Consider the following 21,766-nt stretch of genomic DNA (forward strand, 5'->3'; position numbering starts at 1 on the left):
ACCAAAAATATCACAATCGGAAGCAAAATATATATAACAACAACCGACTCCTAATCGGTAGATATATGTAAACGATATAGAACCGATTATAGGCTTTGAAATTCGAAAATTTTGAAGTAAATTCAATTTTGGGGCCACACCTATAATCGGAAGATAATGGAATTAATCAACTTCCCATTAATAAAGAAGAAGAATTATAGTTTTTACAAGTTTGCGGAAATTTGTTTTTGGGGCCACTGAAATATTCAGAAGTTAGATAAATTATCGATTGTAAAAGATAAAACATACGAAGTTTTATTATTTTGAAGCATTTCGTTTTTGGGGCCAATTTTATAATCGATAGAAAAGATACTCTAGATAACTACCGAATGTTGATATTTTTGGAAAATTAATTTGGGGTTTTTAACATATTCGGTAGTAATCTACTTTCATGAAGCTACCGAATGTACATATTTTTGACTCAGCATGTTATATTCGGTAGATATGTATACATTATCAACTGATTCTAGGTAGTTCATGGCATTCAATTTATGCAGGATTCGATTTTTTTGGTTTCAAAACGCATACAAAATGGGTATTTGAGTTTCTTAACACAATACCCGTATGTTTGATGCATCATTAGCTTCGATCTCGGGTAATTCTCCGTTTTCTTCCATGAAAGCGTCGTCTAGGACTTCATCTCCACAAAAGTTTGGATCATTAAATATATACCCCAAATCGTCTTCTCTAAACGGTAGTGAACCTTCAACATTATGTTCTTCATGATGATTCTCAGCTTCTTCTTCATATCCATCCATTTTTGTTGTTTATTTAAGAAAAAATGATTTTTTTTCCTTCTTCTTCTCTACAACTCAAAAATGAAAAAAATGGAAATTTTTTCCTTCAAATACATTTTTTCACCCTATTGCAATCGGGGAAACCGAATGTTGTATTGTCTACCGATTGTAAACGGAGCAACCGAACTTAATGTTATCAACCGATTATTTGAGAGCAATTTTGCCATTACGAATTACGTTAGATAAGGGCTGACTTCAATTTAAATTTGGGTGACCCATTTTTATCTTATTATTGGCCCCTAATTCCTTTTGATTGGCTCCTAAAAATGACAGGCTATTTTTGACGAGCCATTGAGAGATTAATTAATTTAATATACTTTGTCAACCGCTAGGCTTACGCGCCGTGGCTAAGTCCTAATTTCTCCCAATTTCATGGTAGATCTCGTAGCAATAATTTAGAAATCCATCCATATGCTAGTGAGACCAAAGTTGGGTCATGATTGAATCTAAATAATTGTAAGTTCAATAATTAGTTCTCAAAAAACTGTTGAGGTGACATGAGGTAGATTCTATATAACACTCATTATGCTTCAAAAAAAAAAAAAAACACTCACTGAACTTTCAGTACCCTGTCACTACTTCTGTCTTCAGATTTCTAGATGTCATTGGTTTCACTAATCCTTTGTGTTCGATAATAATTTTTATCTTTATGTTTGTGGAAGCTAAAAAATTAACTGGATCGCTAATTTAACCAAGTAATATACAAGCTTGGACCCTTGGTACCTAAAAACAGTTTCATTAAAATAAACATACACCAATAACATTTTTAATTATGCTTCAAAGAAAAAAAAAAAAACATCTTTAATCATAAACAAATAAAAATACATGCTCGTATGTAGCTTTGGGTAATTCATGGAACACAATGAAGGTTGCAATTATTTAAACATACATACACTTAGTTTATCAAAATAATCACCGCTGTTCAGGACAATATAAAAGATCGATCCTGATCTGATCTTCACAATCTCTTTTCATAATTTCTCCTGCTGTTTAATCTTCTAAATCACTCGCGTAGATTATCATAAATGGGTGGTAGATTTAGTGTTGAAAGGCATCTCCATTGAATCCGCGTTGAAGAAATCCGACTTCATTAAGGTGACTAACATCACTCCATGTCTTAAATACCCATTTCTTCTCAGTTAGATGGACTACATTTATTGAAGCGTTCAATATTTTTCCTGCACTGGCTTCACCAGTAACGGCCATGTAAATGGCTCTTAAAACACCGCCGTGTGTCACTACGATAACTCGTTCACCTGTAGGTCCACCCAAGAAAAATGGTGTCAAAATTAATACCATTATGTATTTATTAATTTTTTTCCTACAAGGGGAATGAGAGATATAAGATCAGATCTGGTGATCATTACCGGTATAGGTAATAACAGAAGAAAATGTAGGTAATTTGGTTTGCTTTGTTTGGCATCAGTGTACCAAGCCCAAGTCTAAGTTCCAACCATTTGCATATACCAACTCTCTGTCCCACCAATCAAGGCCGATGCACATTGAGTGATCAAGACCATTTTATACATATCATCTCACTATACCATGTGTGTGATTGATAGCTTAAGGGAAAACTTGTCGGTTCGATCTATATATTATTAATGGTTGCATAAAACATAAGGTACATATTGGGATCTGTATGATATGTACCTTTGTGTTTGGATGCAATTTCTTCAAGAGCAGAAACTGATCTCTCACATAGCTGATTAAAGCTCTCTCCTCCGCCCTACATATGAAATTAATGTTAGGTGCGCACACAATAATGTATAGTACGTACGTACTTGGTGAAACTGTATGAAGTTGTTTCTGTAAATTTAATTAATTAGGTATATAGTTACTTACAGGTATTTCAAGGTCCTTCGCAGAAGAGAAGAAAGCAAGGTAAGCCTCGGGCTCTTTCTCTTGAATCTCACTCCAGTAATAACCTTGTAAGCTTCCTACATGCCTCTCCTTCAACTCTGGTACTTCTATTACCTCGGGGATATGGCAAGTCTTGGCTATCATTTGGGCGGTATTTTTAGCACGCTTGAGGTCTGATGAGTAAATGGCCGCAGGTTTCAACTCTTTTCCTAACCTGGCTGCGATCTATAACAACAACGAACACTAGTTAGTTTATGAGTTAATTAATGAAATGATAAGGGTTAGGTTGGGATATTAACTGCATCGGCTTGCTTCCATCCAGCCTCATTAAGCTCAGATTCTAAGCTTCCTTGAATTCTTCCTGCGTTGTTCCATGTGGTCTCTCCATGTCGAACTAGTACGATCTCAGCTACATTGTGTGGAACTTCGGTTGGAACCTCAACGTCAGCTATCATGCCAACCATGCCGTTGATTCTGATATTTTGATAGGAATGTGTTAGATTATTAGCCATATGTCACAAACTAGTTTTACATGTAAAATTAAATAAACTAATGAACTAATAGGTCCTTTCAAATAAGGTTTGTAAAAGTACGTATTAGATATTACGAATCTTATATAGTATATAATTATAATCAATATGAATGATTAAAATCATAGTAAAATAATTTTGAAAAGAAAGATATCAAGGAAGAGTTCTAAAGCAAAGTGGAAAAAAACGAATGCTTAAAAAAAAAAGAAAAAGAAAAAAGCGAAATAAACGTAAGCTGCAAATGAATAAAAAATAAAATGCAACAAAACAAAAATCAATGAAAACAGAAACAAAAAAAAAAGTAAAAAATGATAATCAAGAAACGAGTAAATATATAATTGGAACGTAAGGAAATTCAAAAGAAGTAAAAACGTACGCGGGCTCATTTGAAGAAACAACACAAGTTGCCATTTGATATAGCTAGCTAGTCTGGAAGATTATGGGTTTTGGAGAAAGAGAAGTGTATATATATTTTTTTGGTAATAGGATTGTTTTAAGAATGAAAGGTTACTGAAGCATAACGGTGTATTTATAGGCCAAAAAAAGACCTCCAGTAACACCTGGCCACTGAATTATTGATTACAATAATGTCATTCAATAATACGAAAAATAAAAGAGAGAAACCATTTAAATTATCAATTAATAGGTGAATCATCCCGTATTTGAGCAGATGGAATCTACCCACAAATTTGGGAGGAGACACAAATGGCCATGTGTAGTGTCCAAATTGGAGAAAGAGAATATCCTCTCTCTATTTATATATAAGATATATATATATATATATATTTATTGGTAAAAGGTTAATATGTTTGTTTTACTTTGTGAAAAAGGTGGTGAAGCTCGATGATGTATTTGTGAAGAGGAAAAAAAAACCATCTATGGACACCTTGGCATTGAATTATTGATCACAATAATGTTGTTCAATGATACGGGAAAAATAAAGAGAGAGACCTTTTAAATTATTGATTAATCAGTTAATAGGCGATTCATCGTATATTTTGAGCAGAGGGAAGGGATCTGCCCACAAATTTGGGAGGACAAAGGAGATACAAATAGCCACGTGTGGTGTCCAAGTCCAAACCGCACGTCATGTGGAGAGCTTAGTTATAGCTAATTTGTTTAGTTTTATCTGGGCCAATCAACAACAACAAAGAGCAAATTACAAAGTTGTGTCGGATAGAAATGAGATCCGACATCGAAATTACCACAAATAGAGACATAAAAACAAAAGAAACAATAAAAAAAATTTAGTGACGCTACTAACAGTGCCTGACTGCCAGTAACAGGGAGCTTTTATCAAAAACAAGCAAATCTTGGACGGTGCTTTGGTGGCTGGTGAATGCATAGACAATAGATTAAAATCAAAGATTCCAGGTGTGCTTTGTAAAATTGATATGGAGAAGGCATTCGATAATATCAAATGGAAGACTTTTTTGTGCATACTTATAAGAAACATGGCTTTGATGAGAATGGGTTTCTTGGATACAATGGTGTTTTAGTTCCGCAAACATTTCTATCTTGGTTAATGGGAGTTCCACGGAGAAGTTTAGACCTTCTAAAGGCCTGCGACAAGGAGACTCTTTGTCTCCATTTTTGTTTCTGCTAGTTGTAGAGGTGCCTTCTAAACTTATTAAAGATGCTGCTCTTAGAGGACAGATACATGGTTTTAAGGTTGCTGAAAATGATATTGAGGTGACTCATTTGCAGTTTGCGGACAATACCCTCATATTTATTAATGCTGATGATGTTGAATTGAGAAGGTTGCTACTTATCTTGTCTACTTTTGAGATGCTGACAGGGATGAAGCTGAACCTAGACAAAAGCTGAATTGTAAGTGTAGGTGCAAATGAATCTATTAGTAATTTGGCGATGGAGCTTGGCTGCAAGGTGGAATCTATGCCTATAAAGTATTTGGGGTTGCCGTTGGGGGTTACATCAAGGAATACTTCAATATGGGAGGTTGTTATTCAAAGAATGGAAAGTAAATCATATTTGTGGAAAAGAAATTTTTTGAATAGGGCTGGTAGGCTAATCCTTATTAAAAATTGCCTCGCTAGCTTTCATATTTATTTTCTTTGTCTAATCCATTTACCTGTAGCGGTGGAGAAGAAATTGACTAGGATTATGAGAAACTTCCTTTGGGATTCAACTGAAGATAAGAAAAAGATGTGTTGAGTGTCTTGAAAGACAATTTGTACTCCAAAATGTATGGGTGGTCTAGGCGTGAAGAATCTGAAGCTAACCAACAAGGCGTTGCTCTCTAAATGGATATGGAGATTTACTAAAGAGAAAGATGCACTTTGGAAGAGGGTTGTTCAAGAAAAAATTAAAGGAAACAAGGATATGTTTTTTCCGGTTGATGATGCATTACCTCAGGGTAGAGGTTTTTGGAAGAACATTTTGAAATGTAGCTCCTTGATTCATGATGGTTGTGAGCTGCACCTTAAGAATGGTAAGTCGGTGCAATTCTGGTTAGATAATTGGTGTACAAATAGTTTATTAAAGGATAGACTCCCAGCTGTTTTCAAGGTATGTAAAGAAAATATACATTTATATTTGAAATGATAAATCATGGCAGATTACAGTGTACTACTAAAAGGACTATGAATGGGTAGAACAATTAAAATGAGATCTTCCGTGTAATGAACTAGGACCTGTACCAGACTTTGCGAATGAGGAGGATGTCATTGCTTTTCAAGGTGAATTCAACATCAAGAAGGCTTATGAGATCCAGATAAAGGAGGAGAATCATTGTGTTTTTCAGAAGCATGTTTGGAAAAAATAGATTCCACCTAAAGTGAGCTTCTTTCTTTGGGCTACTTTTCATATATAATTCTCTTCTTACTCTCTCTATGCTCAGACACAGAGGAGTCAATTTGTTGTCCGAACCGTGTCACCTTTGTCAGCAAGAGGTGGAAATTGTTGATCATTTGTTTCAACATTGGAAGGTCTCTTATGTTGTTTGGATGAAATTTATGGAATCTTTTAGAGTTAATTGGGTTATGCCTGCTACTCTACTTAGTTTGTTTGATATTTGGTGGCAATATAAACTAAGAGGAAAGTGTAAGGATGTGTGGGAAAAGATTCATTATGCGATTGTTTGGCACATATGGACGAAAAGAAATGGTAGATTCTTTGGGGCCAGGCATAGAACGGTGTCGAAAATAGTTTTACTAATTAAAAAACCTTATGGTGGGGTTGGATGTAGAATTTTAAAGGTCGGATTTATGGGTCCATGGGATTTGGTGGAATTACGTTTTCTTCAGGATATTTGGTTGTCCAAATCCCTGGAATCACGTTTCCCACGGGAATCAATTTTCCAGCAAATCCTCCATATGGAGTCTGACCCCTCCCCCCTAAGGCTAACCCCTATGGGCTAGATTGAACTGCTAGATTGGCCAAAAAGTGTTACAAATCATGAAAAAAGTGTGGGAAAAAAGTTAACACTAGCATTGGATAGTTATCTCTCCTAGAAAGTGCTCGCAATTCAACTAGCAGCGAGATTGAAACGCTGAATGGTTCAGCGCTCAAAAAGTGTTTTTAACGCTGAACGGTTCAGCGCTGGGAGATAAATTTTATGATCTAACGGATGAGATTTAAAACGCTGAACCAAACAGCTTGCAGCGCTGAACCAAACAACGTTTTATAGTGGTCCCAGATGACGTGGATGACCAATCTAGCTGCTAGATATCTAGCCCATAGGACTTAGGAGGTTTCCCTAGCTGACGTGGATGACCAATCTAGCTGCTAGATATATAGCCCATGGGGGTTAGCCTAAGATTTTCTGTGAAACTTATCAAGGGATTTATGGACCCACCTTTTTTAACTTTAAATCTCGTATATATATACAATTGTAAGATTCTAAGGGTAATACCAAATAGTATATGGACTTTAAAACAAAATAAATTTATGAATCCTAGGAATTTCAAATGAGTTACCAAACACATGATGGATTTACATGAATTCCAGAATTTGTAATCTCATGGGATTATAAATCCTCGAAACCGTGAATTCTGCAAACAAACACACCACTAGTTCTTTGACTTCAGGATAGGGAACATTCAAGGATGTTGATGTAAACTCGATACTGTTTAACTGGGATATGGTAATACACGTGTATTATAACTGTTGGTACCCTCCCCGGGTTGTATATACTTTTATTTTTGAATATAACTTTCTTTTTTCAAAAAATAAAATAATTTAGACACTAATTATATTAATAAATCCTGGAACAAAGTCCTAACTCTTAAGTCGTACTTGATCCTCGTCGTTAAATAAAGTCATAGCTTCTAACGTTACCTCTAAACAAATTCAAACCAAACTACCAGATAACTAATTTTCATACATATCTATCCGAATCCAACTCATTGGACCCTTTTGTTCTTAAGTTTCATTTCATTGCTTTCTCCCATGTCCATATTGGTTGTTTCGGCCTCTCTTTGTGTTTATAACACGTTTTACGGTACCAATGTACATTGCTACTTCCAGAGGTGTCTGTTGGGAATTTCTCAATCATCTCGGTCGCTGTTGAATAAGCTTCTCCTCGATCAACTTTGTTCCAAATTTATCGCGTACGACATCGTTTTTAGTCTGGTCATGCTTACTATGTCCACAACTCTACCGCAGTATACACATCTCTGGTAAACTTATATTTTTAACGTGTTATCTTTTACTCGCCGACATGCAGCACCACACAACATCGCAGGTATGATCGTCATTTTATATAGCTCGCCTATTTGAGCTTTTGCGAGACTTTTTTGTCACTAAGGACACCGGTCGCATGTCGTCATTTTATCCATCCCGCTCGAATCCTATGACCAACATCCTCATCAATCTTCACATCCCTCTGCAACATCGACCCCAAATATAGACAAGTATCCTTCATAGGTACTACTCGTCCGGCGAAAATGACATCTCCATCTTCTTCTCTGGCATCACTTAACTCGCAACCCATATACTCGGTTTTAGTCCTAGTAAATGTTAGAGCACTTCGTAGAACTCACCTAGCATTTGTATGTCAAGTTTGGTTGACAAGTTTAGTTCCAAAACTTGGTCGCTTGAGTTGATTACTAAAGTCAACTTCAATAGGTTAGATTAGGAAATAGAAATTTTGAGTAAAATTGAATTGAGAGTTCCTCACAATAACAAAAAATATTATTATCGATAAAAAATACAGATTGACTAAAAATGGGATATGAAAGATTTGTACCACTAACAAAATATAAGGGCAAATTCACTTGCTAAGATTTTCTAATTTGATTCCACTACAAAACTTACCAAACCGACACAGTTACTCGGAAAACCAGCAAATCCCGTTAGTTAGCGAATCAAGACAAAGAGTCTACCAAGCGGAAGAGAGTTTACCGTTCGGTAATAATATTGACGCTAACGCGTTATATCATCGGAGGATTCAATTTCAATCTTCTATGTATATCCAATTTCAACCTCCATTCTACACCTATAATCTTATAATTTCAATTAAATATTTTCTAATCTCACATTAATTTCCTGAAAGATGGCTCAACCTAGAGTTCGTGCTCTTTAATTTACTGATAAAGATGATATGTCTATTTGTAGAGCTTAGGTATTACAATCACGACATCCTCTTTGTGTAGATCAACCAGAGGCTCTCAATTTTTTGGTAAGTGTTCATGAAAAGCTCGTTGCAGAAACCGGAAACACGAGAATGCGTGATTCAATGGCGTTGGCTGTTTTTAAATAATCATCGTGGAAATAATGCAATTTGAAGCTTTAGTAATGAAACCAATCGAGTTAGAACGAAGATTGAAACTGTTTATGAAATGATAAGAAAAAATTCGAAATTTTGAACTTAAAATTTTAATTTCTTTTTACCTAGTTGTGATCTTTAACTTCTTTTTTTTGTTATTCTGCCACCTGCATCACAATAAAGATGTAAATGGAGTAGTTTCAATTATTTTTATATACTTTGTTTTTAAAAATATTAGTTTTAATTATATGTGTGGTTTTTAAAATTAACAGCTAGACTTGATTAAATTTAAATGCAATGCGGTTGATTCGAATTTAAACTTTAATTCTAAATATTTTTATTATTTAATAAAAAAATTACATCTAAGAAAATATAATATAAGCAAAATTACAGCTATTCCATTGTTCTTCATTAGTACAGGAAGACGGTAGGTCATAAAAAAGAACGAAACATGAAAAATATTTTTAGTCGTATCAAGAATCCATATTTGGATACTGCTCCATCCAGGTAAGTCTATGTCTGGATAACTGCTTGTTCCTAACAAAGGTTGTGAGACCTTGTTGTGTTGAAGTACCAGGTTGATCTCCATAACCTTGATAAGGAGAAATATTATGTTGTTCTAGTGCCTGCATATGATAAACTCCACCTGGCGGTGTCTTCTATGGTCGAAGTACTTGGGTTTGTGCGATAAGTAGATTATGTTATGGTACTTGAAGGAAAAATCCATGTTATAGAACATGAACCTCTTGTACAAATTCTTGAATAGAACGATCATGACTTCCACCAGCAGAGTATACAAGTAGACTTATTTTGAACAAAATGGAATCAACTCTCCATATTTGTGGACTCCAAGTGGGTAGCCTGCATTCGTTGTGCCATGTAGCATAAACCATTACAACGGGCATGTTATTGCTTTTCAGTAGCATACACCCCCAATATGGTTATGACTGATCGAGACCTTGGAAAATGATTGGAACTAAAGTAAGCTCATCTTATGAAATAATACTCCATAACTCCCAAGGAATTCGTGGCATAGGAGACATGAAGAACTAACATCCATGAGCATGTACATAAATTTGGATATTCTGGAGGAGGCTGGGATGGAATAATACCTGGAGCAAGACCTATCCTACATAGTGCCGGTTGATCCATACCATAGTGGTGTTTGGGCTCTATGTTATTCCCGACTTCACGATTGAATTGAACCAACTCAGGCAGTGTTTTTCATCTTTAACGGGCTGGACATTATCTTTATAGTACTCCCACTCTTTTCCACTATGTAACAACCATCAGTAATAACCTTTGATAATCTAACCTTGAACTAGAGCATTTATGGCCTTCATTCTTGTGTTCTTTAACTGTAGCAGAAGTATTTCTGCTACGTACCAAATACCTTTCCCCGACACAAGCCTGAATAACACCACCGGGGACGTATCTTTTTCTCCCCAACAAGGTGATACTCTGGAAATTCATGATACGGCTCCAGTAGTTATAGTGATTCACTGAAATCTATATTGGAAGCTGAATCTAAAGCCATCATCAACTTGGGTTGGTGCTCAGTCTACCGTTGCATACTTTTCAATAAATAGTTCAAAATAATTGGTGCACCAATACGGAAGTAAGTATACCATCAATACTGAAAGTAAATTCATCAATTTAGTATATTACCATTTTATCAATACACAAAATTGGTTAAAAAGACCAAAATCAACAATTCCTGGGTGAAAAAGACATTTAGATTTTGATACTGTTTAAATGGACAAAAATATAAAAATAGCCAGAATGTAAACACTTTCATCCTACCCATTTTCAAATACTTTTTCTTATTTTTAATTTACATCAGGATGCATCCAGTTTCATCCTCGTTATTTTTTAAGTTTAAGCCAGGATGAATCCAGTTTCATCCTTGCTTTTTTTTTTTGTATCCATTTCACTCATACTAATTTTTACTCGTCCATTAGAATCATGTTTTAAAAATATTTGAACAAATGACCCATTTTCCGAAAAAACATTGACCAAGTACCCCAGATCAGAAACACTCTTTCGATTTCTTCAAAATAGTCTGGGTTCGTCCGGCCTCATTTGTGCTGTAAAAAATCCTTTAGCCATGGGTTGAGTACTCGACAACTTATCAATTACATATGAATTAGGATCGCTTATGTATCATTTTATATACAAGTAAAGAAGTCTATTTGTCTCAGGCTAACCCCTATGGGCTAGATATCTAGCAGCTAGATTGGCCATCCACGTCAGTTAGGGCAACCTCTTAAGTCTTATGGTATTTCTAATCTAGCAGCGAAACGCTGAATAAAACAGCGCTCGCTGAATGCTGAACCAAACAACATTTTATACTAATCATTACCATTTTCTCTCCACCTTTTTCCTCTGTCTCCCTCTTTTTCCTCTCTGTCTCTCCACCTTTTTCCTCTCTCTCTCCCTCATTTTCCTATCTCTCCACCTTTTCCCTCTCAAATACGTCACACTTTCTTTCTCTACCAAAAACATTTATCTAGTGCTGAATGGTTCAGCATTTATGTCACTTTTTCAGCGTTGAATGATTCAGCGTTTCAATCTCGCTGCTAGTTGAACTGCGAGCAGTTGTTAGGAGAGAGAAGTATCCAGAAGTAGTGTTAACTTTTTTCCCACACTTTTTTCTTGATTTGCAACACTTTTTGGTCAATCTAGCAGTTCAATCTAGCTCATGGGGTTAGCCTCATGGAAACCACTTCGATTGGACGAATAAAACCATTTTTTTACATGGTAATGGCAGCAATTACATAATTTAATTTTGCACACTCTTAGATGCATGCGAAATAAAATAAAATCCTAAAAATAAAGAAACTTACTGATTTCAAAAGTTTTGAAACATAACTTATTTGAGTATCCACACACTAGTGTTCTATTACTACTTAACACATTGAGTTCTATAGTTTTTATGTGATATATAATAGAATGGGATCAAAGACATCCTCGTACTCTTTATTTGACCGTATTAGTAACCACCAGTATACTTCAATGATTCTGTCCACCCATCTCTCAACCTGTGATAGTAATCTCATTTTTGATTATCATATATTTGACTAGTTGTTCCACTGGGGCTAAAAACAACTCGCAACTGAGTGAACTCACGTTGTTGCTCATAACTCCAATTTTCCCTGGGTGGAGGGTTAGCAGTTGGAGATCTATAACAAAAGAATTTGTATTGAAGATTTAGAAGTGAAGGGTAAAGAAGGTGTAAGATGAAGAGTTGAAAAATAGAGTATAAATTGATTGGTGTTATGAAATAGAGTTGTATTTGATGTATGATCGTTTGAAAAGTAACCATTAACAAGAGTGTGCCTCTATATGGATTTTTCCATGACAGAGAACTCCACTTGTCAATCCACGTGACTTGGCAATTTGAGATTTTTGGCTAGTCCACAGGACTTTCCGTGACAAAGAATAAGTGAGCAAAAATAAGAATAGAGAGGCTAATGTAATCGGAAGGTCGGAAGGTAAAATAAATAACTTGTTTCATCCTTCCTAAACTCAGGCATTAAAAAAGAGGTTTTCGCTATTTCTTATTTCCATTTTTCCTATTTCCAATCCACATGAATTCCCATCTCCAATTTTCCTAAGTACCACCTATCTACATTTTAAAAATTCTTAAATCCTATCTTTACGGTAAAACCTCTGTACAAGAATATCCAAGGGACCACACAAAAATATTCTTATATGGGGATTATTCTTATATGGAGGTCTACCTTGAATAGACCGAAAGAAAAAATTCCATACATGTACTTCGAAAAATACATACATATAGGAAACACAAAAATGCATATATATGTAAATGTAAATACTACTTAGACGAGACTTTTATTTTACATATATGTATATATGAAATCAATCCACATAAAACTTAACTTTGACACCGAAAATTGACAAATGATATCGTATGAGTGACAAAGATTTGTACTTAGTTGTGCACAAAAAAGCAAAGAATCCACTTTGAAGCAAAATGATCAAGTAAAATGGTTGTAAGAATCTCTTTGTCTTAAACTTTGATGTATTACAAGACCTATTTTATTTATATTATACTGTCAATTATTCTTATATGGAGGTAGGTTACTTAAGACGGGACCGGAAAAAATTATGACTTATTTCAATACGGATTTTATTCTTAAATATAATTGTCCCAAATCGGGACCAGAATTTTTTATTCTTATATGGAGTATTCTTCCAAAGAGGTTTTATTGTATATGTTTTGACTTTTTTTTTTACATCTTACATATCTTTTATTTTTTTTATTTTTTTTTTGCTACATAAGACAAAAGAGAAAAATTACAAAGCATCAAAATCGTCTTGCAGACAAGAAGCGATACATCAAGGAGGTTTGAGAGAGAACCACAACATATTAGAGTGATGGGTTAGGACATGCTTAGCCAAAGCATGGGCAACATTGTTCCCATCTCTTTTGATAAACACAATCTTAACTTCAGCCACCTTCTTCAGGTGTTTTTGAATTTGAAGGATGATCTGGTGCACTCTCCAAGGAATATGACAATTCTATTTTGTTAACATATTCACCACTTTTTCAGCATCACATTCAATAATAACCCTCTGAAGATGAGATATCACTGCAAATTCAACAACTAGGTGAACTGCTCTTGTTTCAGCCTCGATAACACTTGACACCTTATGAGACATTGTACCACATCCTGTAAATTTAACTTCTGCGTCCCTAGCCACCACTGCCCAACAACCTTTAAAGTCCTTGAAAGCAGCGTCTGTGTTAAGTCTAGTCCACTCAGTCTCAGGCGAGATCCACTTGTTTGCTATTTGCTTTCTATGAACAGACTGATCACGATGTTCTTCCTCAGGTAGGACAGGGATGCTTTGATTAAACCAGAACTGAGCTTCTTTGATTATGCTTTGAATACTTTACTCCTTGTTGTTGAAAACTTTTTCATTCATGTTATTCCATAAAGCCCACATCACGCAACTCGCCTTCTTAAATCCATCATAGTTACCTTTCTCTGCTAACCGGCCAACAATTATTTGTTTGCTATTTAAACTTTTGTATTGCTTAGTTCTGCATCCTAGAAGTGAACCAAAGAAGCCATAACTGCCACTGGGCAATGGAAAAAGATATGTTCAACATCTTCAATGGCTGCATTACACATTATGCATTCCCGATTGATGCCCTTAACATGTTTTCCCAGATTTTTAAATAATGCTAGCCCATTATGCAAAACTCTCCAAATAAAGATGTGAATTTAGGGGTTAAGTCTTTAACACCCCAAAGAAAATTCCAGGTAAAGTTATCATCAGTACTATGAGAAGCACTTGGTTGTTTCTCTTTGAATGTACATATCTTTTATCTAACGACCACTAAAAACCCTGAAAATACAAATCCAATTTCTTCTTCTTTTTTTCCTACCACCACCGTCCAACCCTTCTTCCCTAAAAGACACCACCGTGAATCCTTCTTCATTTTTGATTGTTGATCTAATGCCAAGATGCCTCCAAGAAAACAAGTGATTGTAAAGCAAAATCAAATCCCCAAAAAAAAGTTTAAAATCCAAACCTAATACATAATTTAATAAAAGTGTGATTGTATAATCCAATTGTTATTTAAAATTGGATTTTGTTCCTGCTGTATGAAGAACTAGTCTCTGAAATGGGATTGACTAATATTTGATTGTCTTTGTTGGCTATGAATAACTTACTAGAAGATGAACTTAATTCCCATTTGTTCAAAAGTTACATCATGTGTACAGTAGATGACCTTATATTCTTGGTGCAAAAATTATATTTGGTGTACGGGAAATTTTCTAGAACTAGGTTGCGTCCTAGCTAGTCGGCTGAATTAGTGATTGGTGTTGTTAACACGTGGAGGGGAGCTTTGGTTAGTGAAGCATTGAATAGATTTATACAGTAAATACTTTGGCGGTAGTTTGATGTTTATTAGATTTTATTTTTATTTTTTTTGAAAGAGCAACAGAAAGAAGGAAACTAAAAAGCACTCTCAGATGCCAAAACATCTAAGATACACGAAGGAGGAGAGGAGAGCCAACATTTAGAAATTTTGTTGGCAAGGGCATACTGAGCTAGGGAATGAGCTGCGTCATTTCCCTCACGCTTGATAAACTTGAAGCTAACACTTGAGAAGCTCCTGGAAAGAGTAACAATGTCTGCCAGAATTGGTCTGATGTTCCAATGAGGGAACTTGGTAGGGTCCCTAATAGCTTCCACGACGTCCTGAGCATCCCCTTCAATCACACAATGTCCGATCTGATTATTAATAGAAAATTGAACCCCATGAAGAAAACCCAAGGCTTCCGCTTCAACCGGATTATCAACTTGAAGATAGGTGGAGGAGCAGCCTGCAAAGACACTGTCACTATCTCTGGCCACAATAGCAGTAGCACTCCGTCCATCCTTACAAGCAACATCTACATTTAATTTTATCACCCCAATGGCAGGCGGCGTCCACGAGTCTTCATGAAGGTTGGAAGTAGGTATTATCTCTTGAACATCATTATTCTGAACAGTGGCATAATTCTCAAATAGGTTGGAAGCTTCCCGAATAATGGCAGGAATGAAAGGCTTCTTACCATCAAACACAAGCCTATTTCTAGCTTTCCACCAGCTCCACATCATACACGCACATAGATCAAAACTGGTACCACCATCTTTTATATCCAACAATCTAGACAACAGCATCCTGACAGAGTTTAAAATCATGTTCCGATTCCTAATACCTAATGGGGAGGCAAACAGGAACGTCTGCGTCACAGGGCAATGCAGAAACAAATGGTCAACAGTTTCAATTGTACCACCACACAACCGACAGTCCTTATCATAGTTAACAATAAATCTTTCAATATTCTCTAGCACAACAATCCCATTATGTACTAGTCTCCAGATGAAAATTTGGACTTTAGGGGGGATATTTCTAATCTTCCAAAACTTTTTCCAGTCAAATTGTGTATTAGGATCAGTAGAGGAGGTACCTTTGTTATCCGCTAACATCTTGTGAAAACTTTTGGTGGTGTAAACGCCTTTCTTGCTAAGAGTCCAAATGAGTTTGTCCGGACCCAATTCTTTCGAGATGTAGATTTCCTTGATGCAATGGGTTTCAATCTGAGTAAAGTGAGTATCAATGAGATTCATGTTCCACGAACTGCCATTGCTTGAGATCAGGTCTTCCACCATGGCTGTATTGCTATAGTATTGTTGGTTACACTTGGTCTGTAGCCTTGAAGTCTAGGAAGAAGACGAATTGAAAATAGATGTCGTTAGTTTGTAGATGATTGATTTCTGCACGACGAAGAAGACGAATAGAAAATACAATAGTCATGGTCAAAAGTTAATTTGACTTTTACATGTGGAAAATAGGAAAAATCAAAACTAGAAAGTAAATTTGATTTTAAAAATTGTTAGGGATGGGAAATAGGGAAAACCCAAAAAAAAAAAAAGTTGGCTATGCCAATTGAAATCAACAACGATCAAAAAATAATGTTAGTTAGATGCCATGTCAGTTGAAATTATCGTCTGTTTATTAATGGTTTAGTTAATGCATAATATTAAGTAAAAAGAAATTTTCTATCGTTAAACTTCTCCTTTCAATAATCGTTTTCCCTTCAGAAAACTTATTATCTATTTCCTAAATCCTTTTTAATCTCTTCCATTGTATTTCAGATCTACTAGGTTACTAGATTTAGATTAAATTCTTCAAATCTTCCTGTTAAATTTGAATACAGTTAATAGTAAATGCAAAATATTTAGTAAAATGAACTGTTGTTCAAACAACTGTTAGAATTTTTCATTTATTTTCTAATTGGACGGGTAGATTTCCTATGTTATCTAGGCTTGTTATCTCACGGTTATGATGACGATTCGGTGTTGTATTGAAAGCAAATATAACTTAGAAGGAGACAATATATTCAAATAAGAGCAAAACTGACATCGATTGCGATGATATTAATTTGAAATTACTTTCTTTTTATGGAAGTCTCTAACATCTATGATGATAATGATTAAAATCCAACATATCAAGAAACAGAATGGTTTAAAACCATTACAAAGATGTCAACTTCTTCAAAAGGTTGTAAAACCGCAATACAATTTTTTATTTTCGTTTCTTTAGGTTTCTGATGTGATCGTACATGTGGTAAATAAGGATCTGTGAATAATGATTTTAGACTTAAATTCTAATATTAAAACTATCAAACTCAATTGGAAAAGATAAAACCAAGTTTAAATAATATCGAGGCTAAAGATTCCACAATTCACCAATTTTTTATGTGATTCAATATTATATTTATCATGCAATTCATACTTCAGTTTGATTCTAAAATATTGCCAATATTAGATTTCCAAAATATTAGTTGTCAATCGCAAGTATGGAACATCAACAACCCTAGCATGCACCATCAATAGAAAACACAACCAGTTAAATTTTTTTTTTATGGTTTGGAATAGTGTTCTTGAACTACATCCTTAACTCCGTGAGGAGTTATTTTTGGAAATTACGGGGTTCGAGCCCCTACCTCCGTAGTGGGAGGGAACATGCCAACCATCTGACCACTTGATGGTTGGCTCACAACTAGTTAATAAAAATAATTATTTCAATTTTGATTCTATGCAAATAATCATAAAAAGAATTGCAGAAATTAATTAAATGGATATTGACAACATAATTACTGGAAAAAGCTTCCTTCGTTGCCACAACAATGAGGTCTAGATCCTTATGTTGTAAACACTATCAAAATAATTATTCATGGCTCAAATGGTGTTTACAAATAAGAGAAAAAATAAATATAACAGACTGTTACAAAAACTGCAACGTATACAGTCGTTGCAAAAAAGATTTACAAAAACAACAAATGTAGGTGTGTCTTTTCTTTCCCTGAAGAAAATATTACTTTTTATTAACGATTGTTTTGTGCAGTCAATTGTTTTTCGTCTTCTGCACCAGTAGAAAACTTCTTTGCAACATTTTTTTTTTCCAACTCTTTAGCCTCCCCAATCACTCGATACCCCATTTCTGACTCCCACAACTCCTAATTATACATATCAGGTTGATATCTCCCGAGCTAATCACAAAGTATATTGTTTCCTTCCACTACGATCCACATGATTATTCTCCTTTTTTTTCCTCTCGCGTCTCCTGAATTGTTTCCAAACTTCATAGACTCGATAGGTACGAATCCTAAGAGGATATACTCTCCTATTCCTATTCTTTATAAGCTTTCCAGTTAAAATAAAGTATATAAATATACCTGAAATATCCCTGTACCCTATTTTATCAAGATTATCATGGAAACCCTTTTTTTCTTGATTCTAAATGGATTACCAACCTGATTTATACTAACAGGACCAAACCGGATCAATTCTAATGAAAAACTCGAAGAAAAGTTCATGAAAATCAGTTCCAGATAATTTGCAGTTGAGAAAAGAAATCTCCCGCCAAACATTGTTTTGAACATGATGAAGAAGGGGGTGCCCCTATCTGTCTCTTGGGTGCCTTTATTAACTAGGGGTGCTCTTATCGAATTTTTTTGTCTTTACCAATTTTCTCGGGCGCCTTTAACACTTCTTTACCCAATTTTTCCACAAAAGTTTATTCTTCGATAATACCTACAAACACATAAAATAGCACAATAAGTACAAAATTGAGTACTAACAATATACAGAATTGAGACAAATCAAACACAAAAATGTGTCTATCAGATACCTCCAAACTTATTATTTGCTAGTCCTCTAGTGAATCTAATATAGAAAATAAAAATCATAACTCACTGTCGCAGGCATCACGATTGCACTTAGCGTGTGCAACAAGCCTTTGAACTCATAGGTGTCCCGACGAGTTTTAGTCTCGTGAGAATTTATAAGAGGTGTACCCACAAAACCTTAACTTCAAACCCTAGCTACATGTGAAAAATCTAGGAATGTCATTAAAGAATTTCCTTAGTTGGCCTACTTATTCATTGGTTATGGGAGGAGTTACCATGTATGAGTTCAATTGTTGTACACGAGTTTATACTTAAGCGTACTAAAATTCATTTATAAGAATCAAATTTTTACTCATATAGTCGACCAAATGACCACAAAACTTGGAATCTAACAAACCACAATCACATGAATAGATTAAGAAAATGGATACGGAGATAGAAGTGTGCGAATGTTGACTAATGTGAACGGCGTTTCCCATAATATTTGTATGAACGTCAATTCCAAGATGAATCCTAATGGATTGAGATATGCACCCACTGTTTTTAATCCTACTTCTTGTATCGCCTCAGCTGGTATATACAAGGGCCCCAGAGGTTGAATAATTTAGTATATAATATTATATTTCTCCTTTTTTTATAAATATATAAATCGACAGCATGATTAGATATTTTTAATCCAATTACATGCTCCTTTTTATTAGATTACATGATAGTTCTTATGGATCTTGCATTCCACCCTTGATTATGAGACGAAGACCGGGAAAACACATACATATTGCTATCTAAGTGTCAATACTCGAGTTTTTCTTTTTTAATATTGGCCTAAATAAATAAAATACAAAAATGGGGCTTAATCTCAAACACTCTACTTCATCTCGGTGTCGATAACAGGACGATACTAGTGCCCTACCAAATCACTTTGAGAAACACAAAAAGTTCGCAAAAAAAAAAGGTGATATGGTGACGAATCCGAGATATGGTGACTGTTAGAGCACTGCGCGGTCGAACTCGCAACCGTTGTTATCTCAAGCTTGTTTGTCAAGTTTAGTTTCCAAAACTATAAGTCTTGATTTCTAGTCTACTTATAGCTATGTCTCGGATTAGGATAGAATGTGTAGTTGAGCATTAGACTTCACGGCGTTCATCGATTGAAAACGAAGAACTACTAAGGGGAGCTTGTGGAACTTCATCAACAAAAGTTATGTGGAGACTTGAACTCATCTATCACTCAGAAGTCTATTTCTATTCTATCTCATATTAAGACAAAAGTCGTATAGCTATATAGACTTTATATTATACACATTTGATATTTAGAGCTGAGTTTAACTCGCTTACATATTTCTCGAAATATGTGTTGGTAAGCTTTCACTTTAACCAAGTTCATCTTTTATTCTTAACGAAAGTCAACAGATGATCATGTGAAAATCGCCTGGTAACATCTTACACGATTTGTGTGAGACAATCATTTGATGTAAACTCGGAATATTTCGTATTGATCACTTGAAAATTGCTTTAAATATAATAGTGTGTGTGAGACAGCTATTCTCGTCTTCCAAAAATGTTTCAATGATTAAAATGGAGTTTATGACAATTAACCATTGATTGGATATAACACAGTATGCGTACTTGTATGCTAACTGTTGAAAGTTATTCAAAGTCTGGGAACCATAATATACATACCCGTATGTGTACTGGTTTGATAGTTAAATTCCGGGAACTTAGTATGCATACCCGTATGCGTACCGGCTTAACAGTTCAAGTCCGTGAATTCAACTGAGGTTAGTCATGTACGACTGTATGCGTACACGTTCGCATACTGGCGAACCCAGACCAAGTCCGGAACTCGAAGTATGCGTTCCCGTTTGCATACTTGAGTGGGTTAAGTTCTAAAATCGGTTTGTTCATGAACAAATACATTTATATAATAAGTAATGCAATCTTTTGCAAACCGTGGCTATAATGTTCCTGAATTGATTCGAGTGAATCAAAATCGAGTTTGCTTCAATTGTGTCTTGTATACTTCTATGAGAATATAAACAATTGAACAACTCTATAACTAGTTTCATTTGAGTCATTTGAACTAGTTGTGATTAAGATGAATAAAGTTGATATGAAAGTGTTCATATGGCTAACTTCGGTTAACTATTGTTGACCCAACCATGTGCACGCGTTTGGGTACGTTACTCATACCTAAATGAATTCACATTACATTTGTGTATAACAAGGTAAGTTCGATCTAACGGTTGAAATATATTAGCTTGAATCTAATCAAGTTTTCATCTAACGGTGAATATTGAATGCTTTGTTACCAAGGTAACATTGATTGCAAAACCAGATTTGAAGACTATATAAGGGAGAACTCTAGCAACAGGGAAACATAATCCCCACACCTCCAGCGTGATACTAGTTCCGACTAGAGTCGATTCTCCTTTACCTAGGTTTTTCCTAAAACCATTATAGGTTAACGACTTGAAGACTTTATTGGGATTCTGAAGCCATACCCAACTATTTTATCTGTAGTTGCGTGTTCTGATCTTACTTTGTTCTATCGTATTGAGTATTGTCTTTTCTAAGATTTGCTCGAGATTTAATCTCTGATAGGTAAGATAAAAAGTAGTCACAAACATCTTCATCTCATCATTTGTGATTCCACAATATCTTGTTTCGCTTCCATATGATTAAGATTATTGTGAGGTGATTGATATTACTAGGTTGTTCTTCCGGAATATAAGACCGGTGTATCAATTGGCTCATGTTCACCTTGTTTTATCAAAAGACGGAAAAAAAACTCGTAGGTATTTCTATGGGAGATAGATTTATCTATTCAATATACTTTTCAGTGTGAGACAGATTTGTTTATCAAGTATTCGACTTTGGGTCGTAGCAACTCTTAGTTGTGGGTGAGATCATCTGAAGGAATCAAGTGCGCAGAATCCGGCGTGGTTCAAGAGGCTTAAGGAATGTGATTGTACCTTAATCAGTGTGAGATTGGCTAGGGCTCAACTACATTCCAGTCCGAAGTTAATTGGTAGTAGGCTAGAGTCGATAGCGGGTTAATACAGTGTGTTGTTCAAATCTGGACTAGGTCCCGGG

At 35.2% G+C, this 21,766-nt stretch overlaps 2 protein-coding genes across 2 annotated transcripts; one reads left to right on the forward strand and one right to left on the reverse strand.

Moving 5' to 3' along the window:
- Positions 1–1,556: 1,556 nt before the first annotated feature.
- On the reverse strand, positions 1,557–3,734 carry LOC113314039 (metal-independent phosphoserine phosphatase-like). Its single transcript, XM_026562813.1, has 5 exons — positions 3,603–3,734; positions 2,996–3,170; positions 2,679–2,921; positions 2,487–2,562; positions 1,557–2,092 (listed from the first exon to the last, which is right to left on the reverse strand). Exons 1-5 carry the CDS (start codon positions 3,635–3,637, stop codon positions 1,875–1,877), a joined length of 747 nt encoding a protein of 248 aa, XP_026418598.1. The 5' UTR covers positions 3,638–3,734; the 3' UTR covers positions 1,557–1,874.
- Positions 3,735–4,620: 886 nt separating this feature from the next.
- On the forward strand, positions 4,621–5,053 carry LOC113312858 (uncharacterized mitochondrial protein AtMg01250-like). Its single transcript, XM_026561592.1, has 2 exons — positions 4,621–4,661; positions 4,726–5,053. The coding sequence occupies exons 1-2, from the start codon at positions 4,621–4,623 to the stop codon at positions 5,051–5,053; spliced, it is 369 nt and encodes a 122-aa protein (XP_026417377.1).
- Positions 5,054–21,766: the final 16,713 nt, after the last annotated feature.

This window comes from Papaver somniferum, chromosome 9 (assembly GCF_003573695.1).
Source record: "Papaver somniferum cultivar HN1 chromosome 9, ASM357369v1, whole genome shotgun sequence".
Taxonomy (NCBI): domain Eukaryota; kingdom Viridiplantae; phylum Streptophyta; class Magnoliopsida; order Ranunculales; family Papaveraceae; genus Papaver; species Papaver somniferum.